The following is a 22,451-nucleotide window of genomic DNA, read 5'->3' as shown; positions in this document are numbered from 1 at the left end:
TGATTGTTGAAATCTCAATATGTTTTGGGTCATCCAAAGTGATCCTCGATTGGACCATAAAAAAATAAAAAAAATAAAAACTTTCTTATTTAGTTCATTTTTAAAAAATTAAAATAAAAGAATTTCTTATGTCTATCTTAATGATTGGTTATTTGTGTGCTATCGTGATTAATCACTTCTGTGTTATTTTGCACTACCCTGTGATTGCCCATCTAATCTGCCATGATCTCTATAGATATTTTGATGTACTTACTTTGATCTTGATGTTGATGTGATTGGATTTGTATTGTTTTGATTAATATATGTGAGATTCTTGTTTGTATGGTTTGATCTGGCCCATAGGCCCATTTATCTGAAAAATGCCCCGAGTACACCCCACCCTACTTGACACACACCACTAGCATATTTATTTTATTGCATTGCATGCTTGCATGTCCCTTATAGCCAACGTGACATTAGTGCGTGGCCCGGTCTCCTCGGAGATGCGACATCATTCATAAAAATTCATGATAACCAAAATACACTATCTCCTTTAGAAATTACAAAAGATGCTGAATTAAAATCTAACTAGAAAATAAAAATTACAAAGAAAAAGGCAAGGGCATTGAGAGAGAATAAGAGAATGAACAAAAGCTCAAAGACTCTTTATAAATTAGGAAAATGATTTATTTATAGACTTGAAGTGTTCTTGAATGATCCAAATATAGTCGTTATTACTCATGCGTATAATCTCACGTGTGAAGTAATCTGGAGAAAATTTAAGACGAGCCAAAAAAGGAGGACTGTGCCATATTGAGAATTCACTGTGTCTAAGTGATCTTGAAGATTAAGACTTCATTTTTTCACTACATTTGTACTACCCCGAGTTTTTAATTCGTATCTCGAGAAAATCTAATAATAAAATTTTGAGAAAATTGTAAAAGAAATACTTAGGATAAAATACTTGGATCTTATTATGTTCATTTTCAATAAAAATCGACTTTCCCATTAGATTCAAAAAGGTCGAAATATATATTTTAGCCTATAAGCAAGCTTGAATTCAAGTTCAGATGAAAAAATTATAAAATCATCAAATTTTGAGTTGAATAGGACCTAAAAGAATGAATTTTTCGTTAGAATGAGAATCAGGAGAGTTAGACCACACCATTAGGTCCGCAACGAAAAAATATTCAAAATGGAATACTCATTCATCATTTTTCGAGTCCAAATAGTCAAGTTATCATCAAAAATAGAAATAATGAAAAAATTACAAAAGATGCCCTTAGCCCATTGTATTTAAAAGAAAGTTGGCTTTCTTTAATTACTTTTTTTTCTTCTTCAAAGAACCAAACACCAGCTATTCTCAGCATAACGGTTTCAACCCATTCTCATCAAGTTCTATCGCAAATAAGTCCGAGTTGATCGTCGATGAAGAAGCAAAAGTCACCGGCATCGACGAGCTCCACATTCTCATAACCTTGGATCTTCATTTTTTCTTTCTTTCTTTCCATATCTCATAAAAACCAGCGAGTGAGCTTGGATACCACCAACTAGGAGCTTCATCTAGTTAGTAGAAGATTCGTCTTCTATTGTAGAAGAGAATGAGAGTTTCGTTGTTGAAAGCTTTGCAATAGCCTTGTTCGTTTTGCAACCAAGTCAGTCCAACCTCGACTCTCATGCCATCCAACCTTGGTTTTTGTGCTAGCTTTCCACATCCGACAACGACGAACTCCGATAGGAGACTCTCACTTCCTAGTGGTAATCGTAGATTTCAAAACACGCATTTAGGAATGTTTATCAAATATAAGTTGTATTTCTAAATTGGAAAAAATTTTGTTTAATTTTCAATTCATAATTAAAATTAGAGATTTGATGTATTCTTATCAAGTTTAAACATTAAATTCATGGGTGGGTCGATGAATTGGGAGAACGGAGGAGAAAACTCAAAAAATGAATCGAAAAATCAAAAGTTCAAGCAACTTGAAGCTTGTTGACGGCACTGTCGTCAGGAGCTAGTGCCACCGTCAGCCATAGACAATATTGACGGCACTACTGTCAGACCAAAAAAGTTGGCCAAACTACAATTTAGTTTTAGCTATATTTTCCTCACAGCTTATACATGTTTTTCCACCATTTATTTCACTAAAAACATTAAGTTCTTTATATTAGTTTATTCCATTTATTTTAAATTCTTTAATAAAATTAAAATGTTACCCCCCATTTCGGAACAATGAGAATGGTTTCAAACTCCAAATCTTAAAGGATCAAAATCCAAATTTTGATTTCAAGAACAAACGTAAATTTCGACGTTTTCGTCATATTTTTAAAAGTGAATATCTTTTCCGTTACTTTGAATTAGATAATAAAAATTATATGGTGTCGAATCTCGTGTTCAAGGCTTTTATTTTCAATTCTAAGAATTTTGAAAAATTGAGTTTCCGACACTTAGCCAAATTTTCATCAGCTTTCCCAGTTTTTGTAATTTAACTTTGTGCACTTATTGGGACCCCATTTTAACTAAAATTTATATTTTTTAAATTGAATGATTAAGATGAATTTAAAAACTCAAAAAAGAAAGGTTGAGTTTATAAAGTTGAGAAGTGAAAACATCGAAAAATGGAAAAGGGATGAAAACGATAAAATGTCAGAATCACACTCGAGGGGTGATTTCTACATTTTACATTGATATGCTGTGTGTGTAGATTGGTAAACGGATATCCAGTGATAATGATTATGGTTGCATATTTATTTAATTTCTATTAGCGTAAGGTTTTGAGTTATGTTTCCCTTCAGTTATTTATTTTAGGCCAGTTGATTTTCAAATCCGTATTCTGAAATAATTCAAATATGAAAAGTTATTCAAATCTAAATCCAAAATTTTCGGATAATATATGTGGAGAAATGATATTCTATTAATTTCTCTTATTGAGATTACAAGAGCTCTAAAAGGCTTTATATAGTCCTAGTAGAGAATACTAAACAGAAATTAAATCGAGATGATCTTATCAAATCAAATCTTTCTGAAGATAAGATTTATCGTAATTTCCAAAGGAATGTGATTTGGTGTGTCGCAATACACTTTTTTACACTGCTTCACATCAATACTCTAACACCCTCCCCCAAACTATTGGTGATCAAGGATCAATTTTTGTTGAAAAATCAATAACTTCAAAGAGATGGATTGTCAAAGAAGAACCTCCATTACTAATTTGAGTTGATGAAATGATGTTGTTGAAATATGCTCAACTTGTTTTGACAACTTGTCGAAGAAAAAATGATGTATCCAAATCCAAATGTGCAAAAGATGAGGAGCTAACCAGTCAAACCCAAATGAGCCTCGATTGGGTCATGATCAGTTTATGCAAGATTGAAACCTGTTGGATTTTAATCTGAAAATGTGGCCTCTGAAAAATGAGCTCAATGTCGGCTTCATGGGCTTGATCATTGGCAATGACTTTTATTGGGTCTTAAAATTGAAAATGAGTCTGTATAGACTATAATGAGAATGATCATAAAAGATTCAGGGGATCTTTTGTATTAGGGGAGCTTTGGGCAATTTCAAACTCTTAAGCATTTTTTTTAAGCACAAAATGGATCTTGGGCTATCAAATTAGGTTGAAGCAGGCCTTGAAAGATTCTATTTCAGCAAGTTTAATTGTAAGCAATAGGGTGTAGAAATGGGTTTGGGATCTTACAGAGGCATGCCTTGTGTTTGGAGTCACATGGCTTAAGGAAAAGTCTAACACCCTATCATCTCCCTTGATGAGTGACTCCAGACGCGTCTCTCTTAATCAACCAAAGGGTACCCAGCATGAGAGAAGTCTCCAAGTCACCCATATTGAGTCACAAGCTTGCACAAAATAGAATGGTTTTGTGATGAAGAATGGTGTTGGGAATTGGGAAAAATGGTGTAGATTGTGATGGGAAGCAGATTAGATCAGTGATGCTGTTTTATAATGGATGATTTGCAGGGCGTGGAATTGCATGTTAAGACCCAAACCAATGCTCTGAAAATACCTAGGTGTTGATGAAATGGAAAGTTTTAGTCTTAACCTTAAGTATTGTAACATACCCCCATGCTTCAAGGACGACGCCCTCGTTAGCCCACTTTATTGCTAGCCTTTCCAGACTAATCACAGTGGCCTACTATAGCAGAACCCTTCCATATCTCATACTATGGCAAGCCTCCTTTTCTTTACTCTTTTTTATTCAAAACCCTTCTATATCCCATATTATAGAGGAGTTCCTTTTTCCCTTTTTTTTCAGAACCCCTTTCATGTCTCATACTTTAGAGGAGCCCTTTTTTTTTTCATAATCGCCTCTCCAAGACTCGAACCCTGGACGTGGGGTTGACTCCAATACTCAAACAATTGCTCCAAAAATGCCTAGGTGTTGATGGAGTGGAAAGTTTTAAGTCTTAACCTTGAGGGTAACACTGTGAATCCATTCAGGAACATCAAACAACATGGAATTGGATTCGTTTGAGAATTATAGATGAACTCCATGAATTTAGTTCGGAATGATCTCAACCTTCAGAAGCAGTGCCTAATGGAAACTCGAGCAGATATGCAGAGATGTTGAGATTTGCTAAAAGAAACACCAAAATCAACTAGATGCAGTCTGACCAGGCTGCCATAATTCCAATCTTCACATGATACTTTTTTTTATTGAATGGTGGCCGTGTTGATGATGAAGCAACCATGAGAACGACAACATGTTGGTTGGTTGACTACTATCGTTCAGAGTGGTAAATGATGATTGGGATTTGTGCATCAAGTGGTTGATGAAATACGAGAGGTGCAGTCAACGATCACGCCTGGAAAATAAACATTCCAAGCGTGATCATTAAAGTATTATCTACGACTTAAATGATGATAATGGGTGCATCAACTACCTAGCAAGATAAAGTTCAGGAATTATCTTTACAAGGCACAATGTTGTTTAATGAATGATAAACCAGAAGGTGTTTGATGAAATGCCTCAATAAATGATAAAAGAGTGGATGTCCACCGGCAGTGTTGCTACCGTCCATGACAGAAGGTGGGCTAAAAAATCTCTCTCAACAGAGACTAAGCTCTGATACTATGAAGAGAAATTATGTCATATCAATTTATCAATTTCTCTGATTGAGATTGCAAGAGCTCTACAAGATTTTAAATAGACAATAAAAAACCTATAGCGAAATTAAATCTAGATGATCTTATCAAATCACATCTTTCCTAAGATAGTCTATCCTAATCTCCATAAAAATGTACTTTGATGTCACAAAACACCTTATTACACTGTTTCACATGACTACTCACAATCCGATTATTCAAATACGAATTCGGATCCTACGATTAAGGGGGAGGAAAACAATAAATTTGATGGGGTAATATTAAAAAGGGTAGTAATGGAAAATTAATTAAGTTAAAGGAGTATTAATAAGAGCAAATACAATAAAGTTGCAGGGTACTTCAAAAGTAACAAGAAAGAAAATAAAATTAAAAGTTCAACCCCTCTTTATATAGGGTGAAAAGAGAAGTGTGATCCACCATTGTATTTTATTATATAGATATACACAAATTTGTGAATAAAAATACCATTCCCCATCTTTCGGCCAAAATTTTAAACTGTTACATACAATATTGCAAATTGTACTTGCATTAATTCCATACTGATTTTTTTTTTCCGTTAATTACTAACAATAACTGAAGTTTAGTGACAGATCAACCCAACACGAGTAGACCATCCTACAAAAAGAAACTCTGGAGTGCAAAGATCCTGCTGGGCTGAAGCCATAGCGCAGTACAACAAACAATTGTTACCAAAACTATGACAACTGCTCATTTCTTTGAGATATCCAAGTCTACCTTACATTCTAACACACAACATAAAATAACACAACCAATATTTTACTGTCAAAAGAGAGGATCAACACCAATATTCAACAAAACCATTTATAGTCCAGGCAAAGGAAACTGGGTGGTCAGAGCTTCAACTCTCCCCTGTAGATCTACAACACGATCCTTCAGAGAGAACTCCGGAGATCCTATAAACTTAATGAAGTCCTGAAGCTTCGAACCTTTAACAGATCGTTTTGCTTCGAGGGTAATCTGCACTCCCTCATGAATGAAGTCTGCAGTAGCCTTGAATTCCTTCTCGGTAAAACCCCTAGTAGTCATAGCGGGTGTTCCAATGCGAATGCCCCCTGGGACTAGTGCACTCTTGTCGCCTTTGTTGATACAAAATTATTAAATATAAGATAAATGGAGAGACGTAATAATGAAAAGATCACAAGGGAATACAATTACCAGGTACTGCCTAGCAAGAAGGAAAAAAAAAAGCATACACTAACCAGGAACAGAATTCTTGTTGAGAGTGATGGAAGCCATGTCCAGAATTTTCTCAGCTCGAGCACCATCAATTCCCTTTCATAGGTTAAAAAAAAGCAATGGGTATCAACAAAATCAATGACACAAGGAAAATGTTGAGATCAGTCGAATCATCATAGTTTTAACCTATTTTACCTTGTTCGGTGGTGCACTCAGTTCGAATTCAAGTTCACAGTTCGAGGTTCTCCATTCTTGAACAAACATCATTCGGGAAGGAAGTTCATAGAGGATATTTAACTCATTTATGTTAATCTCATAGAAGACTTGGGTCAAGGGGGCATATCATTAGTTTGAAAACAAATGGGTAACTTTAATATTGACCAAATTTCAGATTGAATAATGCTGAAGTGACCACAAGAATGGACCTCACATCGCACACCTTCACATGAAGGTGTATGGGAACCATATATGCTTTCCTCGAGATATGAGTGAAAAAGCATGTATGGTTCCTATCCATTTTCACGTCAGGGTGTAAAATGTGAGGTCTAAGCTTGAGGCCACTCCAGCACAACTCTTTCGGATTTTCTAAAACAAGGTTATTTATCATATTGTCCAAAGCGTGGGGCCATCACTAAAGTTCAACAAAACAAGTAGGTTAGCTGTTTTTTTTTAATAAGTAGCGGGTTAGCTGTTTTTGAAGAACCCATTTGAGCCGAACCTCGAATTGGTTTGGTTTGTACCGGTTCACCGTACAACACTACATCTGTGAACCGATAACACAGGTTTTAACTATAACTCCCTCTCTCCTTATAAAAACTTGCTAGCGCACCTAGATTTCAAACTATAGTCGAGTGAAAATTATAACCGAAAGAATTATTGATGTGGGACGGTAAGGGAAGAAGAGGAAAACAAAGGTTAAGGAATTTGATTTAAGATTGGGTTAAGAATTTGGGTAGGATAGGGTAATTTAATTATGACTTTTTGCAAGTATGACCACAATCCCAAATAAAATGGTTAAAGGTTTGTAGGGTAAGGAAAGGATTAAGCGCCAAAGATTTGGAAAAGAGATAAATGAAATAAGGATTGAAGAAAATAGAAAAATAATAAGGGTAGAATAAAATGAGATTCAAGTTTCAAGAATTAAGAAAGGTAAGAGAAAATAATAAAAAGATGAGATATAAAGATAGAACCTTGGAATCACACCAAAAGATTTCTTGGAATCACACTAAGAATGGTCGAATGTTCGTTTTTTTTTTTTTTTTAAAAAAAAACCCTAATACAATCTATATATAAAGAAAATAAAGTAAAGAATCCAAATCAAACTAAAATAATAAATAAATAACCTAATTTCGTAACTTTCTCTCTTAATTTTCCAACCCTAATAAACTTAAACAAAAGACAAACTAAAGTTACTAAACAGCCCTAAATATTGTATTAAGACCATGTGCCAATAAAACATTAAAATAAGTCCAAAAAATATATAATTAAAGCCCTAAAATCGAAAATTAAATAAATAACTAATCTAAAATAATCTCGAATGAAAAAACAATAAATCTAGACCCAAATAAGTGAAAACCTAAATAGTTACAAATTTTTCGTCTGAACCCTTGACTGTTGACTTGATTTACATCCTGCATTATTCACTTCTAATTAGAGAAAGCTCATCCTCGAATTTTAAAGTGCTTGAGAATGATCATGACAATTTTTGGTTTATCCCTTTTGACGAAGATTCGTCCTCATGTCTCAATCTTGTGTTGAACTATTAACTTCAAATTGTAATATTCTATCTTGGCAAAGTCTTCATTATACCCGTCTCAGATGATTAAGTCAATTTGAGGTACTGATGGAACAGGTGCATCATGAACAAAAACTATAGATGTCTCTAAAAGATCTTCCTTAGACTTTTTTGACGTATTTTCCACTTCATGATTTTGTTCCCGCATTGATTCTCGAGTTGTAGACACACCATCTTCAAAAGCTAATATTTGATTTGTCTTTTCTTCAATCTACTCTTGAACTGATGATACCACAGGAGTTGATTTTCATGAACATATCGAGTAGATATTGTCTATCTGAAGTAACACATAAAATATTTCGTTCCACATCAAACGTAACTTGTACATGTGAGATCCAATCTCAACCCAACACAATATGGCAATCTTTAAAAAGAACCACCTTGTACTCAACACCATGAATCAACCTTCCCTGATGGAACTAAACAACGAAACCGTAATCACGATATCGACAATAAGTCTAATCTTCAACATTCTGTAAAATCTTCTCAGAAAAATTTGTAGAAAAATCAAAATTTTCTCATATTTAATGCTACACAATACCCTAAATGACTTTCCAAAGAGTAAAACAAATCTGGTTTACAGTTCCAAAACCATCTCTATCTATTCCAAGTTTAGATCTGATACCAAATCTAATGTAGAATGATAAGGAAAGAAGAGGAAAACAAAGGTTAACGATTTTGGTCTAGGATTGGGTTGAGGATTTTGGTAGGATAAGGTAATTTAATTATGACCTTTTGCAAGTATAACGACAATCCCAATTAAAATGGTTTAGGATTTGTAAGGTAAGGAAAGGATTAAGGGTTAAAAAATTGAAAAAGATATTAATGAAATAAGGATTAAAGAAAATGGAAAATTATTAATGGTGGAATAAAACGAGTTTCAAGAATCAAAATTAAGACCAAGAATTCAAGAATCAAGAAATTTAAGAGAAAATAATAATAAGAAAATAAAGATTAGAAAAAAAAAAGAAAAAAAAAAAAAGATATAAAGATAGAACCTTAGAATCACACCAAAGGATTTTTTAGAATCACACCAAGAATGATGAAGAACTCACTTCACTCCATGAAAGAAACTCATTCTTTATTCATTGAACTTTTCGTTGTTTTTTTTTTAAAGCCCTAACACAATCTATATATAAAGAAAATAAAGCGAAGAATCCTAATCAAACTAAAATACCAAATAAATAACCTAATTTCATAACTTTCTCTCTCCTAATTTTCCAATCCTAATAAAGTTAAACAAATGACAAACTAAGGTTACAAAACTGCCTTAAATATTATATTAAGACCATGTGTCAATAAAACATTAAAATAAGCCCCAAAAACATAAAATTAAAGTCCTAAAATCGAAAATTAAATAAATAACTAGTCTAAAATAATCTCAAATGATAAAACGATAAATTTAGACCCAAATAAATGAAAACCTAAATAGTTAAAAAAAAAATCATCTGAACCCTTAATCGTTGATTTGATTTGCATTCTACGTTAATTATTCTAACTGCATGGTCATTTTGACCAGTCTGGGCACGAGCAAATTGGACCCAAGCTCATATTTAGAATTAAAGAAAGGAAAAAGTGTCATACAACCACCTTAATTTTTTCTAATAAGCCTTCGATGATGATGATGATTATGTGGGTCACAACAAGGACTCTTTTGTGAAGTGGGATGTGATATAACTCGAATATGGTTGGATTGGATCATTCTCAGGATAACATATTGTTATTAATCTCATTTAATATGAGAGCTGCTATTGGCATCACAACTTTTACTTATTACACCTCAATTAAAAATAAAGAAAATAAGTGAATGGCTGAAAATAAGTAAAAGTTTGGGTGCTAGTAGAAGCTCTCATTTTCTTTGCAAGATTTCTATTTTTTGGGTTTAAGATTTTATGTGAGCCTAATCATAATTATTACAACAATTGAAGTTATTTGAACGTGATACAATGTTTTGAATTGTTGAGATTATAATTTGAACCTAACCTCGCTAATCTTTTATGCGTTTTAATCTTTAATTGGGGGGTGATAAATAATTTAAGAAATTTGGGTGTAATAAGTAAATGTTGGGGTACTAGTAGTAGCTCTCTTTAACTTTTAGGGTATCCAATTAGTGAAGAAGCCCATGAAAAATTATGGAGTGTTAGAACTATGGAACAAATGCTTAGTCTAAGCAACTGAAGTCGAAAGATCAGTTTACTGCTAGTAGAATATAGAAGAAAATTTGACCCTTTATGTCAAGTGCGGAAGTAACTCACCAAAGGCCTTAGATCCACCAAAACAAGGTGATTATTACTCCCACCAGAAACAAGTTTGTACCCCAATTCGATCAATCGTGCCAAGCCTTAAACTCTGCGGACTGCGCATGCTTTAAACAAACTGCCAGCCCCCCAATTGTATGGTTATGAGGACCTCCCTGTACAGAAAAACCGTTGCTTTTTTTTTTTCACTTTCCTTTTAGAGATTCATTAACAAATAAAGAAGCTGAACATGGAATCCACATAAGTAGAATTTAATTCCAATGTAAGAATGTCGAAGAAAAGTGAATGCTTGAACTAACTTGTAAACCTGGGAAAACAGCATTGTTAATAGAAGATTCCAAATCCACCCCCAGAATAGGATCTTTCTTGAAGAAGATCATGCCACCTCTTGGACCTCGTAAAGACTGGAAAACAGCAAAGCCTTGATTTATCAGTCTTTATATGAAAGTATAGAAAAGCAAAGACGAGGAAAATAAAAGATTGTCCACAAAAAAAAAAAAAAAAATACAAGTACAAGCTTTAAAATCCATAACAATCCAGCATCCTCAAGCTCTTGCCAAAATCTACTTTGTGATTGAGGTTTTGATGTTTAGAGGTTGAATATGAAGCTAAAAAAAAGTGTACCCTGATTGAAGATGATCTTCCTTTTCAAATTAATGCTAAGCTGCTGCTTTGAAGAAAATGATGAATTCCAAAGGCAAAGGGAAGAAAAGCTCCATTAACAATGGTAAATGGAGGTCATACGGAAATCTTGAAACCAGAGTGGTAAAAGGAGAAGGGCAATTATTGCCGAAGCATCGAAGTTTGCTGCGATCTAGAAAGATGTATTTATAACCATAAAAATTAATACGGAACGCAAACCAAGTCAAGTGTCAAGGGTTCTGATGGAAAATTGGTAATTATTTAAATTTTCACTTATTTGGGTCTAGATTTATGGTTTGGAATTATTTTAGATTAATTATTTATTTAGTTTTTTGTTTTACGACGCTTTAATTTTATGTTTTGGGGGCTTATTTTCATGTTTTATTGGCCCATGGTCTTAGTATAATATTTAGGAGAGAGTTTAGTAACTTTAGTTTATCTTTTATTTAAGCTTATTAGGACTTGAAAAATAGGAGAGAGAAAGTTACGAAAATTATGTTTATTTATTTAGTATTTAGTTTGACTAGGATTTTTGATTTATTTTCTTTATCTAGATTGTATTAGGATTTTTTTTAAGGAACGAAGGTTTTGATGAATAATGAATGAGTTTCTTTCATAAGTGAAGTGAGTTCTCCGTCATTCTTAGTGTGATTCTAAGAAACCCTTGGTGTGATTCCAAGGTTCTATCTTTCTATCCCTTTCTCTCTCTTTTTTTCTTCTAATCTTTATTTTTCTTTTCTATTCTTTTGTTTTTTTCTTGATTTTCTTTTAGTTTCTTGTTCTTGATTTTTGAAATTCCGTTCTTAATTCTTGAAACCTACAAACCTCAACCCTTAATCCTTCCCCACTTTCTTTAACCCTTATTTCAGTAATATTTTTCATATTTCCGCAACCTTTAATCCTTACCCTATAAACCTTAACCTTTAACCATTTTCATCTATCCTACTGAAAATGTCGTCATAATTACAAGAAAAAAAATTATTTTACTTTTGGGTTTACCCTATCCTAACCTAAATCCTTAACCCAATCCCCAACCAAAATTCTCTAAACCTTATATTTTGTTATCTCCCCTCATCGTCCTGCTTCAAATTTGGTATCAGAACTAAACCTAGAATAGATAGAAATAGTATTGAAAGTCAAAACTAGATTTGTTTTACCTTCTAGAATATCATTCAGGGTATTATGCAGTGATGAATATGAGAACAACTTGATTGCCACAAGTTTTTTGGAGAAGATTCTGTAGAATGTTAAAAATAAGATTTATTGTGGTTATCGTGATTATGACTGTCGTTCAATTCCATCAAGGAAATTTTATCCATAGTGTTAAGTGTCAGATGGTTCCTCTAAAAGATTGTCATAGTGTTGGGTCGAAGTCGGATCACATATATAAGCTACATTTGAAGCGAAGCAAAATATTTTACGTGTTACTTAAGCTAGAAAATATTTACTCTAGGTATGTCCATGGAAATCAACTCCTGAGCAGATTGAAGAAAAGACAGATCAAACATTAGCTAGAGAAGATGGTGTGCTTACAACTCTAGAATCAGTGCAAAAACAAGATCATGAGGTGGAAAATACGTCAAAAGAGCCTAAGGAAGATCTTTTGGAACCATCTATAGTTTTTGTTCATGATGCAATTTTTCCATCACTACAAACCGAACTAATCATCTCAAACGGGTACAATGGAGACTTTGTCAAGATAAAAGATTGCAATTTGAAGTTAATGGTTAAACACAACATCAAGACACGAGGACGAATCTTAGTCAAAAGAGATGCCACAAATTGTCATGATCATTCTCAAGCACTTTAAAACTCGATGACAAGTTTTCTCCAACCAGAGGAGAATAATACGGAACACAAATCAAGTCAACGATCAAGGGTTCCGATGGAAAATTTATAATTATTTAGGTTTTCATTTATTTGGGTCAAGATTTATCGTTTTATCATTTGGGATCATTTTAGATTAGTTATTTATTTAGTTTTCTGATTAAGGACTTTAATTTTATATTTTGGGGACTTATTTTAATGTTTTATTTGCCCATGGTCTTAGTATAATATTTAGGGACAGTTTAATAACTTTATTTTGTCTTTTATTTAAGTTTATTAGAGTTTGAAAATCAGGAGAGAAAGTTACGAAAATTAGGTTTATTTATTTGATATTTTAGTTTAACTAGGATTCTTAATTTATTTTCTTTATATAGATCGTATTAGGGTTTTTTTATTAATAAACAATGATGAAGAATGATGAATAAAAAGAAAGCTTGAGCTTGATCTTCCCAACAATGGGTGTGGTGTGAGGGCATTTTGGAGTGAGTCCAATATCTTTATTTTTCTAATCTTTATTTTTCTTTTTTTATTCTTTTATTTTTCTTGATTTTCTTGAAATCCTTTTTTTTTTATAAGTATAAGATTATTTAAATACCAAAAGGAGATAAACGAAACAATGGAGGCCAAGAAAGCCCCCAAGCAGAAAAGCAATACAACAAAAACAAAGAAAAGACTACTAGTTACACAAGCTATCCCATCTAAAAACGAAGTCTTCGATAGAGATCTTAGCGAAATCCTGGCTTAACTTAGCCCAAAAACATAGCAGCCCTAAAATCTCCATGTACGCCGTATGCGATTTCCTCTCCTTGCCTTGAAACACCCTGTTGTTTCTCTCTTTCCAAAGGCCCCAAGCAATGGCCGCTAGAACAATAACCCAAAGATGTCTTTTTCTATTAGAGAAGATGTTGTAAGCCCACCCTTCAAGCATCAAGGGAAATTTTTTGGGGAAAACCCAAAACATATGAAACAAAGAAAGAAACGAACTCCAAATAGTACTAGAAAAAGAACAATGGAGAAGAGTGTGGTCCACAGATTCGCCATCATTCATATAAAGGGGACAAAAATTTGGAGTGATCCACCCACGAGATATCAGATTGTCCAAAGTAAAAATCCTCCCTAGGAGGCAAGCCAAACGAAGAAGGATACCTTAGAGAGAACAAGAGATGACCAGATAAGAGATGTAGGAAAAATAGTCTATGAACTAAGACTCAAGGCTTTATAGAAAGAACGCACAATGAATCTCCTGTCCTTAGTCTTGACCCATTCCCACATATCTTTGTCATTCTCTCTACTTTGAATTTCATTCAAGAGATTTAGAAGAGATGTTACCTTGGTTATCTCTCAATCATTGAAATTCCTTCTAAATCCCAAGTCCCAAGAAAAGGTGTTCTTGTTACGAATCGAATAATGCTTTATCAAGCAGTTTCTATACAAAGAATAAGCATACAAAGATGGCTATTGAGTTAAAAGCATCGAAATCCCACACCACCTATCTTCCCAAAACCCCACTCTCTTCCCTATGCCCATTCTAAAACTGATCTCTCACTCAAAATCGCTAGCTACCTTAAGAATCCCCTTCCATACACTACAACCGAAAGTCCCTCTAGCTTCCCTACTATACCACCCAAGCCTCATTTCCCCGTACTTACCGCAAATCACCTTCCTCCACAAGTTATCCCCTTTTTCTCCAAACCTCCATAACCACTTGCCTAGAAGGGCTCTATTAATTAACCTCAGTTCTCTAATCCCAAAACCGTCATTCCTCTTTAGGGTGCAAATCAACTTCCATTTAACCAAATGGTATTTCCTACCTCCATGCTTATCATTCCACAAAAAGTCTTTTATGAGTCTTTCTATCCTACTCTCTACGGATTTTGGCATAGAGAAAAGGGAAAGAAAATAGATAGGAATGCTAGACGACGTTTTTTTGATCAATGTTACCTTACCTCCCTTGGAGAGATTCTTGAAATCTTGAATTCTTGAATCCATCAAGAATCATTTGCTTGATTTTCTTTTGATCCTTCGTTCTTGATTTTCTTAATTCTTGAAACCTACAAACTTCAATTCATAATCATTTATCCTTTATCCTTTCTCTTAACCTTTAATCAGTATTTAACCCCTTTTATCTATCCTACTGAAATTGTCGTAATTACAAGAAGAAAAAAAATATTTTACTTTTTGAGTTTACTTATCCTAACCCTAATCGTAAACCCAATCTCAAATCCTTTATCCTTACCCAAAATCCTAAACTCCTCTTATTTTCTTGTCTCCACTCAGAATCCTGCATCAAAATTGCTACTTAATGAGGAGTGCAGTCACGTTAGTCCGATGTCCCCCTATCAGATCGTTTTTGTGGCCAAAGTCGAAACCTATGTTCAAATTTTTCCGAGATCTAGGCAAGTTTAAAGTTCATGATCATTGGTTTCAATTTAAGCCCTGGTTTGCCTCAGGCAAGAGATTAAGCCAAGGCTACTTTCAATCATTTTCACAGATTAAGCTCTCAGGTCTTCTTTTTCATCTTTGAATCCATCCACTTTTGTGTCAATTGGAAAAAATCTGGAAGGCCTACTCGATATCAATGCCCCAAACTAGATAATGGCATCCTCTAATGCTTTAGAATTGCCCAAGATGGGTTGAAGTTCATGGACAATTTCTTCAAAAGGTTGATGTCCAGGTTTCAGGGGTGTTTCGATCATCTCGTTTGTCAAATTTTACCTTTGGAACTGAAAGAGGAATCAAGAATCATAAGGACAAATCTCCAACATGTTCATTAGAAAGTAAGCAATTACATGTGCAGTTGTTGCTTTGGGGTGGGAGGTAGTTGAGCCGGAAATTATCATAAGAGACCTGGTCGCATCAAAATCCTTGGGTAGAATTTAAGAGAATTTTGAAATTTTAAATTTCAAATCCAGTACAGAAGGGTTGGCACACGAGATTTGGTCGAATCAAAATCATAATTGCAAGAAATCCTCTAATGATAAAGAAAGGGTTCAGGAAATTTATAAGAGGCTTATGGACAATATTCTAAATGTAGAAGCGTACGTTGGTTTGTCATTTTCTGAGGAAAAAAGGGAGGCTTCAGTCTTTTTCACAGTTGCTATGGGAAGTAGGAGTGATAAGTTATGCAATTTTCTTACTCCAGGATTTATCCAATGTGTGTTGACTCAAAATTGAATGGAAGTCATGTGTTTGAAAATAAGTACTTGAGGGTTCTTTGTCAACCTCAATTTCCTAGGGTGGAAAAACCGGTAAGGAAGCTTGAGGGAGGGGAGAGACCAATAGGAAAGGACAGCAAGGGGAGTGTTGAAGTAGTGGGAAAGGGTGAGAAGCACAAACCCCGCTAATCGTAGAGGTTCAAAGATTGGGGGGAGATTTAGATGAGTTTCAAATAAAATTTGGGGGATCAAGTAAAAAGGGCATTTGAATATGGTTACCAACGAAGACTAAGATAATCTCTTGCAAGTACGGGGATTGGGGGATAAGGCAAAGAGAATATTTGTCAAGTCCATGATCCAGATTTGGAAACGAAAAATTATGGTACTTCAAGAATAAAATTGGAAAATTTTGAGGATTAAGTCGAAGGATAAAGATTGGTGTACCTTACCGTTAATTGAGGGGTAGTAGTGATGTAGAATAAAAACTCAATAAAATTCCTTGACCATTTAGTCGGTGGATTTTCAGTTTCTATTTAATGTAGGTGTCAAAGGGAAGATGTTTAGCGGTGGATCTTTACCGGTGTTTATGAGTTATGTATGGAATGTAAGCAAACCCAATTTTGGGATAAACTGGATGATGTGAGCATATATTGGGGAAGGCCTTGGTGCTTGGGAGGAGATTTCGATGGTATTCGATCCTCATATGAAAGAAGGGGAGATGTAGGATTATCTAGACATATACGTCATTTTGGAAAGTTCATTAGCCATAACGAGTTAGTAGACATTCTATTAGGGGAAAGTTTCACATGCTAAAACGACTAGGTAAATCCTATCATGTATAGATGAAATACATTTCTCAAATCTAGTTCCTAGGAAGAAGATGTCCAACAAATGTCTGATGCTAACCCATTATCTAACCACGTTCCAATTTCTCTAGAAGCAAGGTATGTTAGTAGGCGCCCAATACCCTTTCCAGTTTGAAAATATGTGGTTGTATAACCCGAATTTTTGGGACCTAATTAACAAATGAAGCAATCCCTTCTTTCAAGGTACTTCAAGCTACCAATTCAAGAATAAGATCAAGGCTTTGAAGGAGAAGTTGAGGACATGGAACAAGGATGCATTCGGTAGAGTGGATGAGGAAAGGAAAAAAAAAAATCCAAAAGAACTTGCAGGCATGGACAAGGAGGAAGACAATGGCCTCATTAAGAAAGAGGAATTCGTCAAACGAATGTTAAAAGGTAAGTTCGAAAAGTTGTCAATTATGGACAAAATAAGTTGGAAACAGAAGTCAATAATACGAAACACTAATAATTAGGCGGGTTTGTTTTGTTTGTTGATGGTTTTTTTCTTGTTTTTTGTTTGTCTTGTAAGGGACTACCTCAGCCTCTCCTTTTATTCTTCTTTTCTTAATAAATTTATACTTATCAAAAAATATATATATATATATATATATGAAATTCTTTCATTGGACAGCAAATTGTCACAAAAGAAATAATTAGATCTCCAAGATTCAAGTGAATGGGGTTAAGTTGGAAAAGGGCGAGATATCAAAGAAGGGATGGTCACACACAATGTGAGCCAATACATTGAAAAATGCGTTGCGAGACCCCGGTTAAATAACTTGGAGTTCAATAGAATTTCTGAGGATCATCAACAATGGCTTGAAAGACCATTTGAGGAGCAAGAAGTGTATCAGTCAATTTGCTCTATGAGTGGAGATGAAGCTTCTGGCCCTGACGATTTTTTTATGACTTTTTTCAAAAGTTATTGGGGGACAATTAAGGAGGATCTTATGTTGGTTGTAATAGAGTTTCAAGAAAGGAGCTACTTGGATCATTGCTCAAATAGTACCTTCATGCTTTGATCCTGAAGCATCTAGGAATTGAGGGTATCTTCGATCTTCACCCAATCGATCAGGTGGGGGAAACATATAAGATAATTTCAAAAATGTTTGCAATGCATCTTAAATCGGTTATGGATGGTAATATTAGACCTGAGCAAGGAGCATTTGTGAAAGGTAAACAGATCCTAGATAGTGTCATCATAGCCAACGAATGTTTTTTTTTATGATTAAAAAGAAATTTATTAATGAGGGCAATTGAGGTGACCTAAAACCCCAAAGAGAGTACAAAGTATCAAAGCCAACAAGAAACAAAAACAAAAACAAAACAAACACAAACACAATTACGAGCTACTCATAAGATTACAAACCCAATCCCACCTCCCCAAAAGGTCTTCAAAATAAATCTCTCACTTCAATGAACATTGAGCTCCAATGTAACAAAAGGCCTAAAATTTCAATGATCACCTTGTGAATTTCATGCTCCTTATTTTTGAAAATCCTTCCATTTCTTTCACGCCACAAGCCCCAACAAATGGCATAGGGAAAAATGGACCACAACTTCTCTTAAACGCTACAAAACCCACTCCCCGATGAGACCAACCCATGAAAACAATCCCAATAGACCAAGGCATGCACCCCAACAATCAAAATAAGAAAAAGAAGTGGGACCAAACCCCGAAAGCGTACTCAAAATGAAGTAGAATATGGTTCATAGATTCCCCATTCAACTTATATAGGCTACTAAAATTTACCGAAATAATCCCTTTTTTCATGAGATTGTCCACGGTTAAAAACTTTCCATGAACCCCACACGCCTTCAAAAGGAAAAGTCCCCAATGGATTTAATAAATTAAGGTATAGAGATCTAACAGAGATAGCACCCCCTTTTTCTCACCTCTAAACACGAACATCGTCACCTCCAAAATTACCTACAAAGGTTTCAAGAGTTCTCAGAAGCCCGGATACATCTTCTATCTCCAGGTCATTAATCAATCTTCTAAAACCCAAATCTCATAATGGCCCTCCAAAAGAGAGTTCCAAAAAGTCAACCACACCCCTCCCTTTATTCAAAGAACAAACCCGGAAAACGAACTTTGAAACTTTCATTTCCGCACCACATTCCCAACTGTAAAAAAAGTATTACCTTCTAAAAATGGAAGCATCCCTTGAATACATTTCCAAACACCACAACCATAAGAAACTCTCACCGTTCCACTCTTACGTAGCCAACGAATGTATAGATTCGAAGTGCACATAGAAAGTTCAGAGAGTGCTGTAAAGTTGATTTGGAAAAGTCCTATGATCATGGATCTTGGAATTTCTTTATGTACATGTTAAGCAGAATGGCATTTGGGGCACGCAACTATAGGAAACAATAAGAATTAATCCATATCTCAAAACGGATGTGGGATACCCTCTGTTAACTATAAAAAAAAAAAAAAAATTTAATGTGTTTCATTGGCTTCTTTCTCAGCATTCGATTGTCCAATTGGGTGTTTTAGAAGTTCTAAAGGGTTAAAGCAAGGGGATCAGTTATCTCCCTTTCTTTTCCATAGTGTATTTGAAGTGCTTGGCTCTAGAATTGTGCTTCCACAGTTCTGACTTAGGAATGAGTAAGACTCGTGATTCTGAGATTATAGAACTACGAACTTGTTTGAGACAAACTCTTGGCACTAAATATAGATCACAAAGTTTTTTCTTTTTTTATCGATGAAGATAATTTTATTAAGAGACAGAAAGCGAGGGGGGTCAAGATGACCAACCCAAAAAAAGAAAGACAAGAAAAAAAGGAAAAGCAAACAACAGTAAAAAGCAAAAAGCAAAAAACAAAAAACTCTTACAACAACGAACAGACCCTATCCCATCTCACAACAAAATCTTCAAAGAAGACCCCCTTAAATTCCTTATAAAGTTTACTCCAAGAGAACAAGAGCTCCAAAATAAAAAGAATTAATCCATCTATCATAGCCTTTTTCCCCTCGAAATGTACTGATTGCAATGTTTCCAAATTCCCCAACAAACTGCTTAAGGAACACAGAACCAAAGAATCCGTTTAGAAGACAAGAAAGATCCTCCCCAGGACAACCAAGACTCTAACACCAACTGAACTGAACTGATCTGGGAAAACAACTCATGATACCAAACAAAGATAAGAAATGCGATCAAATGTGGTGAGCCACCTGACAGTGAACGAGTAAATGGTCCACCGTTTCCGCCTAAGAACTACACATACAACACTGATTCGGCGAAATAAAACCCATTTTAATCAATTGGTCCATCGTAGCGGTCTTCCTAAAGCCACCAACCATGAAAAAGTGGAAAGCTTCGAAGGAACCTTACCACCCCCAACAAAAGAGCAGGGAAAAGACGTAACTGTACTAGGAGCGACACCCTCATACAAAGACTTCACCGTAAATTTCCCATCCCTAGTACCTCCCCACACTCTCTAATCTTTCGAGAAGCTCTCCATGCTACTACTCTCCAACAAAGAAGTAAGCTTCCCAAGATTATCCACCTCCCAGTCCATAAAAGATCTTCTGAACCCAAAATCCCAGTTACTCACCCCATTATCAAAACTTTTAAAACACAAGATAAATTGATTCTTTTTCAATGACAGGGCAAAAAGATACAGAAAGTAGTCATTAAGCGGACCGTTACCACACCACCAATCCTCCCAAAATCTCACCTTACTCCCCCTCCCTACCTTACTTTTCACTTTTTTCTTCAATTGCGGAAATTTTTTAAGCATACCTTTCCACACCCCATATCCTGCCGCCCTTTTAGCCGGACCACTCTCCCAACCATTCTCATTCACCCCATATTTGTCCACAATTACTTTTCTCCAAAGACTCTCCCTCCTCCCCAAACCTCCAAAGCCACTTCCCCAACAAAGCCAATTCATGTAACCAAAATTTCGAAAACCCAAACCCCCATTCCTCCTAGGTAAGCATAACTTACTCCAACTCACCCAATGATGTTTTCCTACCACCATTCCTCCTAGATCGCAAAGTTATAAACTTTTGTATTTTGAAATAATCTATGTATGCATAGATGATGTAATCCAATATTCGTAATGTGACATCTATGGTTTATTTTTTAATATTGAGAGTATTTTAGATTAGTCATACATAGTTTATGAGTGACAAAAGCAAGAAAAGATAATAACTTCTTCCAAGTCACCGTTTATCTTTCATAAATGTGTATGTTAGACTACAAAAATGAAAGGCAACATTTGCATACAGACATATCTTGTATAACTTTCTAAAAGTCTCACTCAATACCTTGTGCGTAGTTGTAGTTACAACATCACAATACTCAAATGGATTAGCAACTACAGAAGCAGCAACAAGCCCGCTTATGTGAGCCATATCCATCATGAGGAATGCACCAACAGCATCCGCTATCTTCCAAAGCATAGCAAATGAAATTTGATTAGAAGTTTATATAAAAGAATAAAGATAAACAATGAAATCTTGCTACTAACAAGTGCCACGGTCTAGCAGGTAGAGACACATAAGGCACATACCTTTCTCACACGAGGATAATCAAAATCCCGAGGATACGCACTAGCACCAACAACAATGATCTTTGGTCGAAACAAAGTAGCTGTTTTCTCAAGCATTTCATAATCAATAAGGCCTGTATGAAAATTTAGTAACAAACTTCAGATTAAAACAAAGACTAATGGCAAACAACTTAAACAAATAACCTAATTTACATTAAACAGCATTAAAGAAAGAATTATAGCACCTGTAGATTCATCAAGCCGATAAGGCATAGATTCGAAATAAATTGAAGTGCCTGATACCCGTCTTTTAGGAGTCATGAATCCATGCGACAAATGCCCTCCATGTGGAAGGTCCAAACCCTAACTCAATCATATATATAAAAAAATAGTACGGCACCAATGACTGAAAAGAACTGTTTCATACACTAGAAGAAAAAATCATTGATAATGAAAAGTAAATAGAAAGAGATGTAGTCCACTTACCATGATTCGATCATGTGGCCTAAGAAGTGCAGTGTAAACCTCAAAATTAGCAGGAGACCCAGACAAAGGTTGAACATTGACACCCCACTTCTTTCCATCTAAGTGAAATGCAGCCAAAGCTCTTTCTTGACAGAGTGTCTCTAGTTCATCAATGTGCTCGTTCCCCCCATAGTACCTGAGCCACAAATAAAATTGATTAAGCATGGAAATAGAATAAGTAAAATAGCATATGCATGGTTTTAAATCTCGTCCGAGACCGAGATGACTCGGGCTCATTATAATCCAAGAACGAGATGGATAGACAAAGCATATCAAATGTGCAAAATCACGCAAGACAAACGAGATGACTCAGACGATATTTTGAAAATCTCAGCCAAGTCAGTGAAACTCATCCAAATCAATTGGGATTTTGTATATTTTAATTATTAAAAAAAAAATTTAATTTAACATTTATTACAAAAATAAAATATGATTTTATTAATAACCATCTTCTAATCTAATCTATTTCATAAAAAAAAATTATAATTATTTTATATAAAACATATGAATAAATAACTGTAAAACGAGTTAAATGGTTTATCTTGTCCAAGATGACTTAACTTGTCCGAGACAACTCGGACTCGTCCATGAACGAGACAAGACGT

At 34.8% G+C, this 22,451-nt stretch overlaps 1 protein-coding gene across 1 annotated transcript; it reads right to left on the bottom strand.

Moving 5' to 3' along the window:
- Window positions 1-5,619: 5,619 nt before the first annotated feature.
- Window positions 5,620-22,026, bottom strand: LOC147391291 (serine hydroxymethyltransferase 3, chloroplastic-like). Its single transcript, XM_086458123.1, is given in 9 exon segments — window positions 5,620-6,193; window positions 6,317-6,389; window positions 10,344-10,426; window positions 10,429-10,501; window positions 10,646-10,750; window positions 21,098-21,220; window positions 21,343-21,455; window positions 21,567-21,684; window positions 21,808-22,026. Coding segments are annotated over 9 exon segments (1,167 nt in total). The 5' UTR covers window positions 22,012-22,026; the 3' UTR covers window positions 5,620-5,918.
- Window positions 22,027-22,451: the final 425 nt, after the last annotated feature.

Source organism: Akebia trifoliata, chromosome 11 (genome assembly GCF_017979445.1).
Source record: "Akebia trifoliata isolate Shusen 1 chromosome 11, ASM1797944v1, whole genome shotgun sequence".
NCBI classification, from domain to species: Eukaryota; Viridiplantae; Streptophyta; class Magnoliopsida; order Ranunculales; family Lardizabalaceae; genus Akebia; species Akebia trifoliata.
This window is presented reverse-complemented; position numbering and strand designations above follow the sequence as displayed.